The 20,744-nt window shown below is 37.2% G+C and overlaps 1 protein-coding gene across 50 annotated transcripts in view; it reads left to right on the plus strand.

Moving 5' to 3' along the window:
• The window catches only part of DZIP3 (DAZ interacting zinc finger protein 3), a 119,465-nt gene that overhangs the window by 87,939 nt on the left and 10,782 nt on the right, over positions 1-20,744 (plus strand). For 14 of the 50 annotated variants that reach the window (XM_012189864.5, XM_012189804.4, XM_060417359.1 and 11 more), the window contains 8 exons: positions 2,672-2,837; positions 4,862-4,981; positions 5,078-5,205; positions 7,845-7,913; positions 10,304-10,400; positions 12,602-12,705; positions 14,538-14,625; positions 16,852-16,953. In XM_012189864.5, coding sequence (XP_012045254.2) covers positions 2,672-2,837; positions 4,862-4,981; positions 5,078-5,205; positions 7,845-7,913; positions 10,304-10,400; positions 12,602-12,705; positions 14,538-14,625; positions 16,852-16,953 — 874 coding nt within the window. The remainder of the gene's footprint in view (positions 1-2,671; positions 2,838-4,861; positions 4,982-5,077; positions 5,206-7,844; positions 7,914-10,303; positions 10,401-12,601; positions 12,706-14,537; positions 14,626-16,851; positions 16,954-20,744) is intronic. The other 36 variants (XM_060417330.1, XM_004002900.5, XM_060417385.1 and 33 more) reach the window with 8 other exon arrangements.

Below are 20,744 nucleotides of genomic sequence, written 5' to 3' on the forward strand. Positions count from 1 at the left end.
GAACCTTTACTGAGCACCTGTTAATGCCTGAAGATAATTGTGAGCTATATTCTCCAGCAACATGATTAATGACCATGTAGTAGAGGAAGGAAGTAGGAGAGACATCCCATGAAGAGATCAGTTAAAAGTTTTGTTAACTGAAAAGTAGTAGCTATAGAGAACTCTCTGTAAGGACATACTTATCTTTAAAATGGTAACAAGAACATACTTTGTTAGCTTTAAAGCATCTTATAGTTGATATTTTCTCATTGATAATGGACATGATCCACTTGGTACATTAATAGTTCATCATCCAAGATGGGTTTTCACTTTCTCTGTCAACAGGTTGAGCCACTGAACTGATAGTGTCTGTCTGTGTCTTTTCAAGGTTATGTCTGTTGTTGTTCAATCACGAAGTCTTGTCTGACTCTTTGTGACCCCATGGACTGCAGCACACCAGGCTTCCCTGTCCTTCACTATCTCCCAGAGTTTGCTCAAATTCATGTCCATTGAGTCAGTGAGGGTATCTAACCATCTCATCCTCTGCTGCCCTTTTCTCCTTTTGCCTTTAATCTTTCCCAGCGTCTGGGCCTTTGCCAATGAGTTGGCTCTTCACATCAGGTGGCTGAAGTATTGGAGCTTCCACTTCAATGTCAGTTCTTCCAAAGAACATTCAGGGTTGATTTTCTTTAGGATTGACTGATCTGATGTTCTTTAAGTCAAAGGGACCATCAAGAGTCTTCCCCAACACCGCAGTTTGAAAACATCAATTCTTCGGCACCCAGCCTTCTTTACAGTCCAAGTCTCACATCCTTATATGACTACTGGGAAATCCACAGCTTTAACTATACAGACCTTTGCTGGCAAATTCATGTCTCTGCTTTCTAATATGCTGTCTAGGTTTGTCATAGCTTTCCTTCCAACGAGTGAACATCTTTTAATTTAATGCCTGCAGTCACTGGACCATCTGCAGTGATTTTGGAGCCCAAGAAAATAAAGTCTGTCACTGCTTTCACTTTCCCCTCTTCTATTTGCCATGAAGTGGTGTAACCAGATGCAATGATCTTAGTTTTTTGAATGTTGGGTTTTAAGCCAACTTTTTCACTCTTCTCTTTCACCCTCATCAAGAGGCTCTTTAGTTCCTCTAACTTCCTGCCATTAGAGTGGTATCATCTGCATATATGAGGTCGTTGGTATTTCTCCTGGCAGTCTTGATTTCAGGTAATCATCCAGCCTGGCATTTCACATGATATACTCTGCACATAAGTTAAATAAGCAGGGTGACAATATGCAGCCTTGATGTACTCCTTTCCCAATTTTGAATCAGTCAGTTGTTCCATGTCCAGTTCTAACTGTTAATTCTTGGCGTACAGGTTTCTCAGGAGACAGGAAAGGTGGTCTGATATTCCCACCTCTTTAAGAATTTTCCGTAGTTGTTGTGATTTTACAGTTTTCATTGTTTTCCCACATTTGCTTCATTCTTCCCTTCACATTTATTTTTTGAATGTTTTCAGTCTCAAAACTGTATAATTTTATCTATACATGCTTCAGTTTACATCTCTTTGATAGAAGAATAGTTCCCTATATTATCACAATGCTATTATCATACTTTAAAAATTTAGAAGTAACCTTTTCTAGCTTTTCAAAAGTATAAATTCATATTTTTACATCTGTTGTGGTTTCAGGAAGAATATAAATCTTTAAAAACTGTTGAAGTAATATGGAAAACTGAGTTTTGGAATGGTGGTCTAAACAAGTAATTTATTTCATTGAACTTTCCAAAATGTTTGAGTTAGTCTAGAATACTTCAGTGATATGTAATGACTGTTCTGTAGTGTTTTACAAGTTATTCTACAAGCATAATATGTCCTTTTTTCTAGATCTCATTGACCTAAAATAAGTACTATTGTATCTATTTTCTATTTGCTAATAAAGTCAAGTAATTTATATCATGCTATATGTAAAAGTACTATTTCTTGTTATTATTCAGCGATATTAGGAAGGAAATTCATAACTATTAAATAGTAGCCAACTGAAATGATACTAGCACGCATTTAAATTTTAGACATAGGTATAAAAATGAGTTAATTGCCATTGTACTTATAGTATTTCCTTTCTTTTCCCAGTGGTTTCTAGTTACTGAAATTCATTATCACTACAATTTTTTTTTTTAATAAAATCTTGTTACCAAAAAAAAAACCACAAAAACCTGTTACAAAACAAACCTCCATCTTAAATCTGCTTTATGTATGTTACTATTCAGAACCCTCTATTTAAATGTAGATGAGACCTAAGTACTGAAGTTGATCAAACCAACTTGCCTGTCAGGAATGCTGTAATGAGTAAATAATATAGCAGATGTGGAAATGCTTGTCAATATTTCCCAAAGTATTGTTTCTCAAAGTAACTGATGTTAATAATTATATCTTGAAAAATGAACTCCATGGTCTCATAATTCTTAGAAGCACTACTATGAACAGAATAGGTACCTCAATTGAGTGCTATCTCAAATGTGCTAAAATTCATTGTGAGTCTCCAAAAGAAATACATGGTATCGGCACTGTCCAAACTTTGAACCTTTCTGATCTAAGCACCTCACGAGACCAGTACAATATTAATTTGGGAAATAATGGCTTAGATGAAAAACACTATACAGTTATAAAAGGTCACATTGGTTATGTCACCACTATAGCCCAAATATGATAGGAAAGGAAGAGCAGTTGAAGAAAGAACAAGCAAATCTGTATGCAATCAGTAGATTTATGAAAGATGATGCAAGCAATATTCAAGAAGATTCTACAACTGAAGACAAGTTCTATAGTCTGGATGAATTGCATATTCTGGACATGATACAGCAGGTAAGCCTGATTGGAGAGGGTACAGTCCTGCCTTCCTTTTTCTAGAATAATTATTAACAATTTTCTCCCCATGACTCTTTGAACATCATATTAACCTAGTGATTTATGTTGTGTTTGTGAGGAAAAAGAAAAAGTAGGAAAGGAGGGACAGAGGGATGGCTGACATACAAAAGAACTCTGCTACTGCTACTGCTAAGTCGCTTCAGTTGTGTCCGACTCTGTGCAACCCCATAGACGGCAGCCCACCAGGGCCCCCCATCCCTGGGATTCTCCAGGCAAGAACACTAGATTGGGTTGCCATTTCCTTCTCCAATGCATGAAAGTGAAAAGTGAAAGAGAAGTCGCTCAGTCGTGTCCGACTCTTAGCGACCCCATGGACTGCAGCCCACCAGGCTCCTCCGTCCATGGGATTTTCCAAGAGTACTGGAGTGGGGTGCCATTGCCTTCTCTGTGGAAAAAAAAGAACTCTAGGAACTAGAAACTCTTCACTTTAGTCCTCAAACCATTTCCTGATTTTAAGTATTGGTCAGAGTTGATTACAAATGCATACCTTACAAAGAGTTTTCAAATAACACAAGGAAGAAAAAATACCCTAGGATAATCCCATTGGATTAAATTTCATTAGGAAAATAGCTTTATAAAACAAAGCTACTTTCATTTTTTAGATAATTAAACTTGGCTGTTACAAAGAAATATCTACAAAAATATTAATAACACTTTTTGGGGGTTCCTTTCCTGTTAGTAGTCAGTGCTGGGGAAGACATACATATATGAAGGTGCGCATGAGCATGATCTATGTGCTCAACAGAGCACTTAATGAGACAAAACTATGAAAGCTTGTTTTTAGTGAAAAACCACAGGATTTACTTACCCATGAGAATTTTATACTGAGATAATTTTATGATAACCTGTTCCAGGGTTTAAGTATAATATATAGTAGATATTATCAATAATATTGATTGTCTAAGGAAACAGTGCAAATGATTCTCTGACTGGTAGTACATTAGTATGACTGTCATATCTTTCTGTCTCCTTTCCAATTAAAATACATAAAGTTTAACTGAAATGACATATTCTAGGCTTTAGATGTCACACTAAGGTTTAAATGTGGGGTCTTTAGTTTTCATTCAACAGCTATGAGAACTCAAAAATAGAATCAAAATGTCACATACATTTTGAAAAATGTTTATTCATTCATTTATTCAAAAAGCACTTAGCACCTACTTTGTGTCAAGAGGTATGCCAAGATATGGTCCCTGTGATGATAGTTTTTATAATCCAGTGGAGAAATTGAACATTAACCTAAGGTGATAATTCCTGAGGTAATAATTAGGTACTTGAGCAATCAAGGTTGCCTGAGTTAGAATTCTGGCTCTTTCACTTACTGTGTGACCTTGGGCAAGTTACCTAGTTTTATCATCTCTAAAACAGGAATATCGAGTACCTGCTTCATATGATCTTGTAACAACAAAAGCATTACGAAAAAAACTTTAAAAATGGTGAGCTTGCAGTTAACATTATCCAGTAGTAGCAGCAGCAGACAAGTAACTCTGGTATTGTTCAGGGAATGCTGTAATTGGAGAGAGGTAGATTTATTTAAACTAATCAGAGAATGATTGCATTGAAAGTGTAATGCATGAGTTAGCAACTTAAATACCCACCAAATAACTAAAATAGTAGTGCTTTTCCTTTAAATAACTGTCATATTAAGTGCTTTTTTTTTTAAAGTTACTTATTTATTTCTGTCTGTGCTGGGTCTTTGTTGCTGTGTGGGTTTTTCTGTAGCTGTGGCAAGTGGGGGCTACTCTCTAGTTGCAGTATGCATGCATCTCATTGCGGTGGCTTCTCTGGTTGTGGAGCACAGGCTTAGCTGCTCCACAGAATATAGGATCTTCCAGGAGAGGGATTGAACCCGTGGCACTTACATTGGTAGGTGGATTCTTTACCACTGAGCCACGGGGGAAGCCCCCTAAGTGCTGTTTTAAAGAGAAAAATAAAGCATTCATATTCCATTTGCTCAATAGGGCTCAACCAAGATAAGTACAGAATATGGAGAAACTGAGAAGGAAAAGCTCGCTCGACAACGGCAGCTTTGTAAATTGCACTATCAGTGTGAAGTAAGTACTTCTGCCCTTAGATCTCAGGCAAGTGAGAGATAGTTTTTGAAGAGTCCAATTTTTTTCTTTAAATTTCTGAAGACTTGAACAAAATTAGTTGAAATAATATTTTTCATCAATCAGGATTTCAAAAGACAGTTGAAAACAGTGACTTTGTGGTGGCAAGAAAACCAAATGCAGATTAAAAAGAAAGATAAAATCATCGCATCTCTTAACCAACAAGTGGCTTTTGGAATCAGTAAGATGTCCAAGTAAGTACAAATCTGTTGATAGAAGAAAATCCTGTGTTAAAAGATAATCCCTATGTAGCCACTAGGTGGCATTGTGACTGCACATTAGGAACTGCCAACCACAAGGACTGCACTTGCTAAAAAACCCACTGTATTTTTTGCCTTGCCAGCTGGATTGAGAAATAAGCAACTGCTCACTCTATATATCAAGCTTTTCATATATTGGCTGAATAAGTGTGAAGATAATAAAATTGCATGAGAATGATAATCAACTTTCAGGTCATGGCTCTAATTTGTAAAAATGTGACTAATGATTGGCTAGTTTATAGCATATGAGAATTACATTCCTCAAATACATCACTGACTCACTTTATTTATTTATTTATTTTTTCACTGACTCACTTTAATACTTTTAAATGTTGGTTTCTGAGAGTATTTGTGTTTTAAGCACAAGATATTGAAAACAAATCAAATTCCTGGAGAATCTTCTCTCTCCTATCAATCTCATATCTCTTACAACCTTAAGTATTAAATGCCTAAGACTAAAAATTCTGATTTAATATGGAAAATTAGTATCCTTGCTCCATTCTTTTTAATCTAGCCACTGCTTCACTATTGGGTGAAATAACAGTATAATTTGTAACATATTATTTTGATAAACAGTGATACCACAAAATACAAGTCATTCATGATGTCTGATTTGAAATCCACTGCAGTTCCTAGCGGAGAAGGCAGTGGCAACCCACTCCAGTTCTCCTGCCTGGAAAATCCCATGGGCGGAGGAGCCTGGTAGGCTGCAGTCCATGGGCTCGCGAAGAGTCGGACACGACTGAGTGACTTAGCAGCAGCAGCAGTTTCTAGACTGCTAATAATGAAAATAGGTTCTAGGGAGTACCTCAGTGTAAGGAACTCATGATGCCAATTGGAAAATTGGAAAAATGCTTGACAGAGATTTTGGTCTTAAATTTTCTCCCACATAACATATCATTCAACCTGAAGGGGTTTTAAGGAAGAACAGGATGCCATACCTCTGGCAACATGATATCACTTGCAAACACTTTCAGGTTTGTGGACCTAAGATAGCTGGGGCAAACTAAACTGGCTGATATCACTTAAGAAACCATACTTCAGGATTCAAAACCTTGTCTTTTAGCCTGGAAGATAATGACCAATCCATGAACATGTTACATGGCAGCAGAGGTCAGAAAAGCAATGCCAGCCATGCAGCTGCCTTTCTCCTTCACTATCTGAGATGTTCCTCTTCAATCCTGACACCTCACCCAGTGTACGCAACCAGCTATAAAAAGCTGAGTCCATCAAATTCTCTAATCAGGTGTTCTCATAAAGAAATTCTAGCTTGTGTGTTCATTGTGTGAGGACATCAAACATTTATCAAGTTCCCACAGTGTGCAAACAATTATGCAAGAACATGTAAAAGATGCCAAGACGTATCAGATATTAACTGTGAGCTTGTGGAAAATACAGATTAATATGCTGCTGCTGCTGCTGCTAAGTTGCTTCAGTCGTGTCCGACTCTGTGTGACCCCATAGACGCCAGCCCACCAGGCTCCCCCGTCCCTGGGATTCTCCAGGCAAGAACACTGGAGTGGGTGGCCATTTCCTTCTCCAATGCATGAACGTGAAAAGGGAAAGTGAAGTCACTCAGTCGTGTCCGACTGTTAGTGACCCCATGGACTGCAGCCTACCAGGCTCCTCTGCCCATGGGATTTTCCAGGCAAGAGGACTGGAGTGGGTGCCATTGCCTTCTCCGAATGACGTAACTATGTGACATCAAACACAGATAAAGTTTGCAAGCTTCTTCACTGCGTCCTGTTATCAGTGGATGGCTGTATGCTTCCTATTTCACAATGCTAACATGTGGGTTTCTTTTCTGAGATCATTGAATGAAACTAAGCTTTAAACTCTTCCTCCACAAAGATCTAGAAGACCGTGGGCACAAACCTTCAACCATCCCATCAGTTCTATCCCAGGGTCACTGTGGGGATGGAGTAAGACTGAATAGGATTATTTCAAGAAGCACAATACAAGACATCTATGCAACAAAGCTGGACGATATGAAGGCTCCCAAATTTGCAGTAGAACACTAGGCCTCATATGAGAGGATTAAAATTACATACAATAGAGGGACCACCACTTCACCAACAGGTAGTAGCTTCTTGAGTTGCAAGTCCTCCTTAAAACTAAAACACACTGGATAGAACACAACGAACATAGGAAGACTCTGAAAGGTAGAAGAAGAAAGGTGACTGTCTAGAAACCTTGGAACTTGAAGAATGATGTGACAGTGATTTTTCTTATTGCCTTCCATGTATACTAGACAGGGCACTGCAGAAACCTCCAACATGAAATTGCTAGTAAGCACAGGGGAGGGGGGCACTAAAGCACCAAGAAAAGTCTGTTCCCTTTAACCAAATGATGAGGGAAAGGAAGATAGAATAACATGAAACCTTTTTGGCACTACACATTTACTCTAGCCAAACAGCAGTAGCTCCACACCCCCCCACCCCCACACCCCCGACACAGGTGCTACACTCTGACAAAAGATGGGCATACTTGGTTCCTCCTCAGCTACAAATAGAATTGTTCTGACTATTAATAACAAACGATTTCTAACATTTTATGGCGTTCTTTCTTCTTAGATTACAGCGTCAGAGCCATGCTAAAGATAATGAAATTAAGAACCTTAAAGAGCAACTTTCTATGAAAAGGTAACAAACAGCTGGTCCTACAATAGGCTACTGTCAGAGACTAGGGCTTATGAGTTCTTTTCTCTTTATTGCAATCATTACTGCTATCTGTGACTGCTTTATGAAACTGGCTAAGTTTTGTTCTGATTCATACATTTTTTTATAATTGTTGTTTTGAGATCTAGTTCATATAGAAGAAGATTCACATTGTTAAAGTATACAATTACTTGTTTTTTAGTATATTCACAGAGGATTACAACCATCACCACTATCCAATTCTAGGACATTTTTATCACCCTAAAAAGAAACCCTGGAGCCATTAGAAATCACTGATTCTCTTTTCCCCCAACTTCTGGCAACCACTAGTCTTTTTTTTTTTTTTTTTTTGGTCTGGACATTTCATATAAATGGAGTCATATAATACATGCCTTTTCTGATTAACTTCTTTCACTTAACATGATGTTTTCAAGGTTCATCCATATTGCAGCAGCTATCAGTACTCATTCCTTTTTAATGGACAGATAACATTCCATTATATGGATATACCACAGTTTTCATCAGTTGATGGACATTTCGTTTGTTCCAGTTTTGACTATTATCAGTAATGCTGTTATGAATATTTGTATACAAATTTTTTGTGTGGACATATGCTTTTAGTTCTCTTGGGTATATACCTAAGAGTAGATTTCATAAGACATGCAGTAAGCCCTGTGTTTAACTTTTGGAGGAACTGCCAGACTGTCTTCTAAGTGACTGTACCATTTTATAATCCCATCAGCAATGTATGAGTATTTTGATTCTCTACATCCTCACCAATACTTATGTTATCTATTTTTGTTTCACCCATCATAGTATTTGTGAAGTGGTATATATCTTTGTGGTTTTTATTTGCATTTTCCTAATAGTTATCTTTTCATGTGCTTACTGTCTATTTGTGCATCTACTTGGAGAAGTGTCCATTTACTTCCTTTGAATATTTTTAGTATTAGATTGTTTCTCTTTCACTGGGCTTCCCTAGAGGCTAAGTTGGTAAAGAATCTGTCTGCAATGCAGGAGACCCAGGTTCAATCCCTGAGTCAGGAAGATCCCCTGGAGAAGAAACTGGCAACCCACTCTAGTACTGTTTCCTGGAGAATTCCATGGACAGAGGAGCCAGGCAGGCTACAGTCCATGGGATCGCAGTCGGTCTTGACCATGACTTTTACTTTCACTTTTTTCTCTTATAACTATTGACTTTAAAGAGTTCTTTGTATATCCTGGACACAAGTTCCTTGTCAGATACATGATTTATAAATATTTTCTTCCATTCTGTGGATTGTGTTTTTACTTCCTTGATGATGTCCTTTGAAGCACAGTTAAGTTTGATGAAATCCAATTTATTTTTTTCTCTCACAGGCAAAATTTTCACAGCATTCAATGGCATTATAATTCCTTTTTGTTGACTCTTGCCATATTTTATAATTTTTCCCCTCAAAATACTCTGGCCTTAATGGATATTAACAATATATTGTTTTATCAAGCTTCTCATAAATGTTTGTCAGATATTGTCAGGTATTCAAGCATCCAGATGTTTCTAATAATAAAACACTGAGGAAAGCCTTGTGAAAAAGTTCTTATTACAATGCTATATGTCCAATTAAATGCTTTCATTGGGAATATAATTTGGTATGTATGGTCTAGTGTTCTGGGGCTTAAGTGTAGGAAGTTGAAATGGGTTAGGAAAAAGAGAAACCTCATAGGTAACCATTTTCCACAAAGTCCTTCATAAATAATATCCTTATCAGCATCTCCTCCTCTCTTTCTCAACCTACGGGAATTGTTTTCATTCTGAGGTGCTGAATATGAGCACTGAGATAACCAGTAAAATATGTTAATACAGTGATGTAGCTTTATTACAGGGATGGTTGCTATTGTTATAAAAAGGCTGGTAGAACCATTATTTGATGTAAAATTTGTTAATAATAATAGCTTATTACTTAGTACTTAATATGTGCCAGATGCAAGTACTTAATATATATTATCTGAATGAATGTTTCACAACAACTCTTTGAGGTAAGGAATATAATTTTCTCCATTTTTCTATATGAGGAAACTGAGGTATAGGGAAGTAACTTGTTCATGGTTTCACATTTAATAAGTTGTGAAGGTCAGATTCATCTTCAGACAGCTTGATTTTGCCAAGTTTTAAGTCATAACCTCTGTACTGACGACTTTAAACCTTCCACACTCGTGATAGTAAAGGATAACACTAAGGGTTAAGCAGTGTCTCGTCTTGCTTCTATGTGCCGTATAGTTTTCAGAAAATCATTTCCTATTCATTGAATAGCTTGTATCTGTGTGCCTCCTGAATAAAGTGGAAGAGTCTGACCTTGCTGCAATGTTACTGACTCTTTAATTATCGTATGTTTCAGATCTCAGTGGGAGATGGAGAAGCATAATCTGGAAAGCACGATTAAAACATACTTAAACAAACTGAATGCAGAAACTAGCAGGGCTTTAACAGCTGAGGTAAAAAAAAAAAGAGATGGAGTTGGGGAGGGAAGTTTTACTTGTGTACTAGTAAATACTAAAATACTTAAGAATTTTGAAAAGATTGTTTTTTTGAATAAACAGAATTGAGACATCTTAGGACCAGCCAGAAAAACAGTTCAAACTCTTGTGCTTTTCTTTTGACTCATTGGTGTTTTGTATATTTACTTGAAGATTGATGATCTTACGTTGTTTTCCCCAAAATGACTCCAAGAATTGGTTTGCTTAAGTATATATATCATACTGATTTTGGAAAATTCTCATTAAACCAGGTGACTAAGCCAAATGTCTAAGAATAATATTTCACTGCTGCTATAATAAATCCTTTCTTTGCTGTTTAACTGTATAGATATTTCAAAACCACACACACACCATACATTCCAGTCAAAAACTAACTTACCTCTTCCCCTAGAAAGTCATCCAGTCTCTCCTAAGTTATTTTTGAACACCACAGCTAGGATTTCTCAAAAGAAATGTGATTTTATGTATGTGTGTAATTTTTATTTGTAGATAACCAATCTTGATGTACAATAAAATTCAAAGTTTTGGAGAGCTCATTGACATTAAAATCATCACAAACCTTCTCACCTTTGTCATGGGTAAGGTCTGTTTTTAACAGAGTACTCTGAAATCCAGAGCTCAACAATCAAGTGTTGATCTTTGCACCAAAAATCCCTGGAGAGTGATGTATTAGAGTATTAAATTTAACTGGGGAAAGAAAACAACCTCAGATTACCTTAAGAACTCGTTTGTAGACTTCTTTACTGCTTTTAATTGGAAAGTTTCTACTTCAGTTTCTTAATTTTAGAAACATTTAATGCTGTCCAAGAGTATAGTAAGCTATCTTCAGTGAATATTGAGTGATCCATAGAAAAAAACAAAGGCCAAATGACCATGCTTCAATAATTCTTGGAGAGACATCAGACTAGATGACCTGCAAGCCCCATTTGGGTGGCTTAGTCCTATATGGTCTCATTGTTTTCTTACTCCTTCATCAATTAAAAGTCAAATAGCAGGACTTCTTTTGAGTGTTCTTAAACTTTGCAGATGACACCACCCTTATGGTAGAACGTGAAGAGGAACTAAAAAGCCTCTTGATGAAAGTGAAAGAGGAGAGTGAAAAAGTTGGCTTAAAGCTCAACATTCAGAAAACGAAGATCATGGCATCTGGTCCTATTACTTCATGGGAGATAGATGGGGAAACAGTGTCAGACTTTATATTTTTGGGCTTCAAAATCACCGCAGATGGTGACTGCAGCCATGAAATTAAAAGATGCTTACTCCTTGGAAGGAAAGTTATAACCAACCTAGATAGCATATTCAAAAGCAGAGACATTACTTTGCCAACAAAGGTCTGTCTAGTCAAGGCTATGGTTTTTCCAGTGATCATGTATGGATGTGAGAGTTGGACCGTGAAGAAAGCTGAGCACCAAAAAATTTGATGCTTTTGAACTGTGGTGTTGGAGAAGACTCTTGAGAGTCCCTTGGACTGCAAGGAAATCCAACCAGTCCATTCTGAAGGAGATCAGTCCTGGGTGTTCTTTGGAAGGACTGATGCTAAAGCTGAAACTCCAGTCCTTTGGCCACCTCATGCAAAGAGTTGACTCGTTGGAAAAGACTCTGATGCTGGGAGGGATTGGGGGCAGGAGGAGAAGGGGACGACAGAGGATGAGATGACTGGATGGCATCACTGACTCGATGGACATGAGTTTGAGTGAACTCCAGGAGTTGGTGATGGACAGGGAGGCCTGGCATGCTGTGGTTCATGGGGTCACAAAGAGTCAAACATGACTGAGTAACTGAACTGAACTGAAACTTTGCTGCATAATCTGAGAGGTTTTAAAAACCCCATTTACCAGGTTTCACCTAGAATCAATTACATTAAAATCTCTGGAACCAAAGCAGCATTTTTTAAAGTTTCTGAGATGATTCCATTGCATATGCAAGTTTGAAAACTAATGTTCTAAAATATTTACCAACCATGTAACTTTTGAATAAAAATAGTAGAACTTCAGGATTGATCAAAGAGCTTTAATGTGTTATGGTCAGGAAAGAAACTCAGGTGCTATTAGAAGAGATCTTTTAAAATAGCTTTAAGTTTGCTTGAAATGTTTGAAGAAAAATGTGTTCTTCTATAAGGACACCTTTCACTTCTTTCTCTTTCTCTCAAAAATCTGTAGGTATATTTCTTACAGTGTCGTAGAGATTTTGGGTTGCTTCATCTAGAGCAGACTGAAAAGGAATGTCTCAGTCAGCTTGCCAGGGCGACTCGTATGGCAGCAAGGTAACCTCTCCCTCTTCCTTAATGTGTCTTGAGCACTGAGATCTCACAGGCGGCTCCAAGGTTGAACATAATCTGTGTTGTGTTTTACATATATGACATCAGAATCTTTGGAATGAAGAAGCCATTTTTTTTTTTAACCCTCGGATGTCATTTAATCACTTTGAGCGTTTACTTTGTTGCTCCTGCTATAGCACGGAGAAGTCTATTAAGTGCAGTAATAGCTGCTAGCAGATTTTTCCCTTCCTGTACAATGAAGCAGATTAAAAGTCTCAGTCAGAGACACGCATGAAAGTGAAAGTGAAAGTGAAGTCGCTCAGTCGTGTCCGACTCTTTGCGACCCCGTGGACTAAAGCCCACCAGGCTCCTCTGTCCTTGGGATTTTCCAGGCAAGAATACTGGAGTGGGTTGCCATTTCCTTCTCTAGGGGAACTTCCCAACCCAGGGATCAAACCCAGGTCTCCTGCATTGCAGGTAGATGCTTTAACCTCTGAGCCACCAGATATTTACAAAACAAGGTGGATTCCAACTGAAAACTTTTTATAATTCTTTTCTCTTAATGATTGATTTTAAATGCCTTTAGAAAAAATACACTGAGGGAAAATCAGCATTAATACCTAAAACTGTGTTAAAGGCAGTTTGCTACTATGCTACAAATGAATGGTTTTCAAATTTTGGGCAGGTTGCATAGGATTCTTCTTCAATTTGTAATTTTACCAGGTACACCTTTAAACTTAAGGAATTAATTGAGTTGAAAATCTCTGGGACCAATGCATCACTATTTTTAACGATTATTATTTCAATATAATCGTCATTATTCTTCAGTTCTGAAGAATCAGAATCTCTGATGTTTAACAAGATTCCTAGTATCTACTGATGTACGTTCAGGTCAGGGAAGCACTGTTATAAGTGATCAGTCTGTCTTTGTGTCCTCAAAGGGGAAATGATGCTCTATAAATTAGAATATTATCAAGCTTCTTTGTATGAGATGATCTCAGTGATAACTTGTTAGGCTCTTTTAAAGTTATTGTGCTGGGTGATTCTGGGGTGGGGATGTTACAACAGATAGAACCTTCTGAAAGGCCACATGAAATCTCTCTTCTAGAGATACCAGACCCTAAACACCTTAAAACTGTTTTACTTAAATCATTTGGTGGGCTGCTGAGCAGAGCTTCTGTGACTGTGCAATTTATGGTCCAAAACCTGCTTCCAAGATGAGTCAACATCTTTGAGATTGCTTGTGCACTGATGCACTTGTGAGTTCCAAGTCACTTCAGTCATGTCCCATGACTCTGCCCTGTAGCCCGCCAGGCTCCTCTGTCCGTGGGATTCTCCAGGCAAGAATACTGGTGTGGGTTGCCATCCCCTCCTCCAGGGGATCTTCCCAGCCCAGGTATCGAACCTGCGTCTCACATCTTCTGCATTGGCAGGCGGGTTCTTTACCCACCTGGGAAACCAAACTAGATGGCTAGGGCAATTTCCCTACTTGGTCTTCTTTGCCTGCCTTCTTCAGTGGAGGGATTCATGTACAGAGGTTTTATAGTAAGTATGTCCTAAAAAATATTGCCAAGATAGAAAAATCTTAGTGTTCTGGAAGCAGAGGTTATATCCACTGTTTAGAAAAGAAATCTTGTGTTTGTTTCCTAGTCTTTTCTTAAAACTTTTAATAACAAGTCCTTCCATACAACTTTCTTCCCATTTGAGGCAACTGGTGATAGAGGTAATTTTGTTGTTTTGTTTTATTTACGTAAATACTAGGGAACATAATAGAAACTTTTGGAAATTTAAGTGGCATATACAAAGAGCTTTCTTTTGTGTTTCCATGTTTGTGCCAGCAACCTAAAATCACTCCAATTAAAGGCTGCAGTAGACAGTTGGAATGCCATTGTGACAGATGTTAGAAACAAGATTACATTCCTCAGGGTAAGTCATGAAGTATTTAGAGTAAATTGACTCAGTGGTATAGATGGTATATGCTTAAAAAACAAAATCTAATATTAAAAACAATTGGAAGAAAAGCTATGACAAACCTGGTGGTGGTTTAGTTAGTAAGTCATGTCTGACTCTTGGGACCTCATGGGCAAAAGCTTGCCAAGCTCCTCTGTCCATGGCATCCTCTAGGCAAGAATACTGGAGTGGATTGCCATTTCCTTCTCCAGGGGATCTTTCAGACCCAGGAATTGAACCTGGGTCTCCTGCATTGCAGGCAGATTCTTTACTGACTGAGCTGTGAGGGAGGCCCTAGATAGTGTATTAAAAAGCAGAGATATCACTTTGCCAACAAAGGTCCATATAGTCAAGTTATGACTTTTCCAGTAGCCTTGTACAGATATGAGAGCTGGGCTGTAAAGAAGGCCAAGCACTGAAGAATTGATGCTTTCGAACTGTGGTGCTAGAGAAGACTCTTGAGAGTCACTTGGACAGCAAGGAGAGCAAATCAGTCAATTCTAAAGGAAATCAACCCTGAATGTTCATTGGAAGGACTGATGCTGAAGCTGAAGCTCCAATATCTTGACCACCTGTTTCAAAGAGCCAACTCATTGGAAAAGACCTGATGCTGGGAAAGATTGAGGGCAGGAAGTGAAGGGGGCAGCAGAGGATGAGATAGTTGGATGTCATCATTGACTCAATGGACATGAGTTTGAGCAAACTCTGGGAGATAATGAAGGACAGTGGAGCCTGGCATGCTGCAGTCGGTGGGGTCACAAAGAGTTGAACATGACTGACGACAACAGAAATTTAAGGAAAACATGTTTTTCATTGCAGTTATTAAAGTATGCCTTTTTGAGGTTTGGTTACTTCCATGTGGTTGATTGTAGATAGCATCCTAACTCTCACGTGTCTTCTTTTAGGTTCTTGGTTTAGTAAATGGTACGTTCAAAGATTGTGCCTCATACTTAATATTCCTAGAATTCCAAAGCTAACTGTGTTCCAGTCATAAGTGAATGTTTTAACTTTATCTGAGTAATTATATGTTTATAGAGTTAAAAGGAAGGCCAAGAATACCTGTATTAGTTTTCAATGTTAAACTTTTTATGTATGAATAATTACTCCCTAATGCAAAATAATAAATTCTTAATTATTCATGTAATAGAGTTAGGACTGTGTGAAAGGTAATCTGTGAAGAGGTAAACCACTGAATATTTATTAGTTTATTCATTTGTTTTTAGAATAATTTCATATTTATATATTAAAGTTGATATGTAATGTTGATTATTTTGTGATTCCATAATACTGCCAGGAAAACAAGTGACATTCAGTTATAAAGAGCTGCCTCAAAGCACTGTCTGCTTGTCTAGCTTTGTCCTTGTTGGTCTTCCCTGTTTTTCTCCTGGATTCTTTCATCCTCAGCTTTTAGTGATGCTTAGCATTTTATTGGGTTTATTAAAAGTTCTGGCCTCAAAAGATCTGCCCTTTGTTCTCTATCTATCATTGTTTTCTTCTAGGAACATGTCTTGTATATGAAAGTTTCTAAATGTTTTAAGACTTTTTCTTTCCACTCTTGTGGGTTGTTTACAAAGTAATATGGAAAGCAAAATGGGGACAGTGCCAATAATCTAGAAAGTATGTTTTTAAACTTCAAGGTTGGGAGTCTTAACTTTTGGCAAAATCCAAGAGGAGAAAAACAAAGCTATATGGGGAACTGGAGAAAGCTAAAGGTATAACTTTTAAGATTAAAAAAAAGTGAACACTTAATAAGTTTTTTCTAAACCTTCCCCTCCATTTCTAAAATGAACATTTACAAGTAGTTAAGCTGATACAAATACTTTTTTCCCATATTTATCAGCTAGTATATTATTTACATCTTCTTGATCTTTAGACATTGTTTACTTTAATCAGTGGTTACCATTTGGGGGCTAAAAATTATGGAAACACTGAGGAATTTTCACAGAGATCTGTGAGTTATGTGTCATTATACCTTGTCACTCAATAGACACTATTAAAGACACAACTATTAATATTTACATTTATGGAGAGTGGTGTATAGAGTTGTTTTATGTCAAAAAATTATTTTTATATTATTTTTGGCATACTAGATTGAGAATCACTAACCTGTATTGTACTATTCAAAACTACATCCAGTATTTCCATATGCTATTCCTTTGAAGTTGATTTTACTGTAAAATATTGTTTCTCTTCTTCTATTAGACACAATACAATGAACAGATTAGCAAGGTGAAGCAAGGGTTTGCCTTGAGTACACTGCCTCCAATCCATCTTCCTCCACCACCTCCCAGTCCTGAGATACTGGTAAGAAATACAGTTGACTCTTGAACAACACAAGGGTTGAGGGGGTGCGAACCCCCCATGCAGTCAGGAATCTGAATACTGCTCTACTCGAAAACAATGAATTTGATAAATGACTACCCAAGAGCAGAAAGCTGAAACAGTTTGGATAGAATCAAGACTCAAACCCTAGTTTTTTGATTCCATGTATCAAATGCAAACTCTGCATTTAAAGATCTATAAAATGAAAATACAGGGACTATATTTGTTTAAAAAAAATAGGGATATAAGTGGACCCACACAACTCAGACCTGTGTTGTTCAAGAATCAGTTGCGTAAGATTTTGAACAATCACCATCCTCATCCTGATAAGTGAGGACTGTAAAACACTGACTAAGCAGTACATTCATGTGTCCTCAAAGTGGATAGGGTGCATGTTGTGCATATCATTTGTGATTATGCCCATTCCTGTTGTATCATCTACAAATGGTATGACTAGTTTGTTGGCTCAGAGGAGGCCAAGAGATAGGTTGTATGATTGGATTTTAGTAATGCATTTGATATCTAAAGAGGTAATGTATGCTCATTCATCCTGTCAATCATATTTACATGGTTGGAGAAAACTGATGAATGCTCAGAATTCCCAAATGCCCTCAAATTACCACTAGACTACTGAAAACTCTCAGCATAATACCCTATCAGGCTGGACTTCACTTCTCCACTTCTACTTCAGACCTTGTTTCCTTAACTTTTATCTTCTATTCTTACCTTTTAACATCAAAGACAGCTTTCATTTAGGTCCCTTCCCTGATTGTGGCTAGGGATAAATGGGTCTTCTTCAGACAAACTAATCTCTATGCCATACTAGTTATGTTAGCCTTCTGGGAAACATAGTGGGGGGAAAGGTGAAAAAAGTGAAACGTAGTACCTTAGCCCAATAGACTCAGTTTTCCAAAAGACCTTTCAGAACAGAACCACTAGATGATAGCTTTTATTATGATAACAGATCTGAGGATAAGGAAAAAAAAAAGCTGTGATATATTTAGGGGTAGATCACTTTTGACATTAGCATTTCTGCTTGTAATAGAACTTTGAAAATATTATTTTTACAAATACTAGTTCAGTATATCAAAGAACTTAAAAATTATTAATATGTGAATTGTGTGGAGTTACACTGTGTTTCAAAAGCAGAATTTAGAGCTGAGAAAGTATTCTATGATACACATGGGCTTTAGTTTAGAATGAGGATTGCCTTTTATATTTTTGATTAGTTCAAGTTTTATAGGAGCTTTGTATTATGGATATTTTTATTCGAGGCTTTGAACAACATCCTTGCCTTGCCAATTCTTGTGATAAGGAATGTGTTGCATAGATGACAAATCCCAGATTCCCTTTAGTTCTATGGGAAGAAACATAGTAGGATTTCTAGAAACCCTGTTGCCCTCTGCCTGTATTCAAACTTCCGCCTGTAGGCTGTAAACTCTCCCATGACTCTAAACATAAAATGGCTCCAGAGACTTGGAAGCTAGATACAGAGTTGTTCTTTGGAGTTTTCTGGAATCAGACTGGCATCAGCTGTCTGTGACAGCTATATGTGACACTGTAACTGAGAAGCATTATCTAACCTTGACCTCTACATCCTCATCCTTTCAGAGACTTGCTTATGTCTGATGTGGCTTTCCAGGTTTAGTCAAGGGCAAAAACCCACTGGCAGTTAGGCTCAGTAACATTAATACGCATCCTTTGCAAACATATAAGAGGTGCACGTGTATCTTTTGTGGTTCCTAAGGAGAGTCACTGCTGTGCTTGATCAGAGAGTCACTTTAAGACTTGTGTTAAAATACAGGCATTAGTGACCACTGAGCATTAGTGGAACAGTTTGAAAGCACAGATGCTAAAAATGTGACCGTTCTTTCAGTATAAATTGAGGCGGTATTGTACAATGGGAATACACTTGAAGGTCTGGGTTCAGGTCCTAACTGTGCAGAACTGTGTTGGTTTGGGGAAACTCAGCTGTCTCAGACTTTGGTTTTCCTATTGACAAATCAAGAAATTGTCCTGGATGATCTGATCACTAACGTCTGTCTCTCTGAAATTCTAGTGTTATAAAAAATGGTCACCAGGCTTTAAATAAATACAGCAGTCTACCCTGGGAAGTCTGGAATAATGGGCACTCTTCCCAGTTTAACCCAGTATTTTTATGTGTTTCATTATATTTTGATTTTTATACCTTGGCTGTCTAATTCTCAAAGTAATATTAGGTAATTGTTGTCCTCAAAAAGAACAAGATCATTGATTCCGAATCACCATTTGTTATTTAAGAACTTTATATTACGAATATATTGAAACATACATAAAAATAGAATGATGAACCTCTGTGAACCCAAGAGCCATCTTCAACATCATAATCAACATTTTATCAATCTTGTTTCATGTTATTCCTTCCTTCCTCACCACTGGGACATTTTAAAGTAAACCCTATATATCATATAATCTTCATCCATTTATACTTTCGTATGCATTCCTAAAAGATGAGGACTCTTACTCTTATTGGCTATAATCATACCACCATTCTCCTAAGAAAATTATAATTTTTATATCTGATATTAGAATTCATATTTCCCAGATTGTTTCAAAAATGTCTTTTTCTTAACTAGATTAACAATACTTCCAATTTGGTTATAATTACCATTACTTTAAAAGCCCTTATTTTTAAAAAAGCAATCCAAACAAGGTTTATAATTTCATTTGGCTGATTATTTTTCTTTAAAGTTGTAACAGCTACCCAATACCCTCTCTCTCACTCACATCATTTATTTGTTGAAAAACTAATTTCCTGTATTATTGATGTAACTGATTACATCCTTATACGTGTACATGTCATTATACATGTTCTGCTGTTTCCTGTAAACTGATCATAGGTCTAGAGGGTTAAATTAGAATCAGGGTCAGTATTTTTAGCAAGAGTACCTTATAGGTGGTGAAGTATATGCACATTAGAAGACACAGTGCCTCTCATTTAGTGATGTTAGGAGTCAAATGTCATTCTTGTCTCCATTATAAAGTTCCCTAGTAATTGTCAACTTTCTGGTTTCAGTATCATTACTTAAGCGCTATACTGATGTTAATTTTTTAAATTCAACAAATAGGTGAACTTCTACTTTATGCCAGTGCTAGACCTGGCACATAGTAGATGTCCCATAAACTTGTCCTCTTTTGTAGTCCAGCCAATAAGGTATCCATCCCATTGGTAGGTGCTAAGAAGGGCTAGCTTTCTATGAATCCCTGGGAAGTTCAGTAACATCCACAGACATGTCTAAAAGTCACTGTAGGAGGGTTTATCCCCCTGGCCCACCCCATTTTAACTTTCTACTATCCTTGAAACTAAACATAAGTTCAGAACTCCACCAGGTGGTAAAAGGTCCTTTCAATATATAATAGCAAAAGTAGTATTTTCTATAGACAACTTTGATTCTTTAGTGAATTTCAGAGTGTCAATATTGTTTATCAGTATGGAGAGTACTCATTGAGGAACTCCTTTGTACAGTCCTTTGTATTATTCTTTTTGGCAGAGAACTTTGCAGATCATCTAACCTCAATTCTTATTTTATAGATTAATAACTTGGTATCCAAGGCTACCCAGCAAGATGGAAAGAAAGTAGGACTAGAATCAAGTTCTCTTCTCTCTCTCTGCTCTCTAGTGTATTTTACTGCTCCCTGCTTTTTTCAAATATTCATATATTTAACTAGTGTTATAACAGCACTGTTTCGAATATGCTTTGTATCTAGATTTCAGATCAGTTTTCCTCCCCCCC

Source organism: Ovis aries, chromosome 1 (genome assembly GCF_016772045.2).
Source record: "Ovis aries strain OAR_USU_Benz2616 breed Rambouillet chromosome 1, ARS-UI_Ramb_v3.0, whole genome shotgun sequence".
Taxonomy (NCBI): Eukaryota; Metazoa; Chordata; class Mammalia; order Artiodactyla; family Bovidae; genus Ovis; species Ovis aries.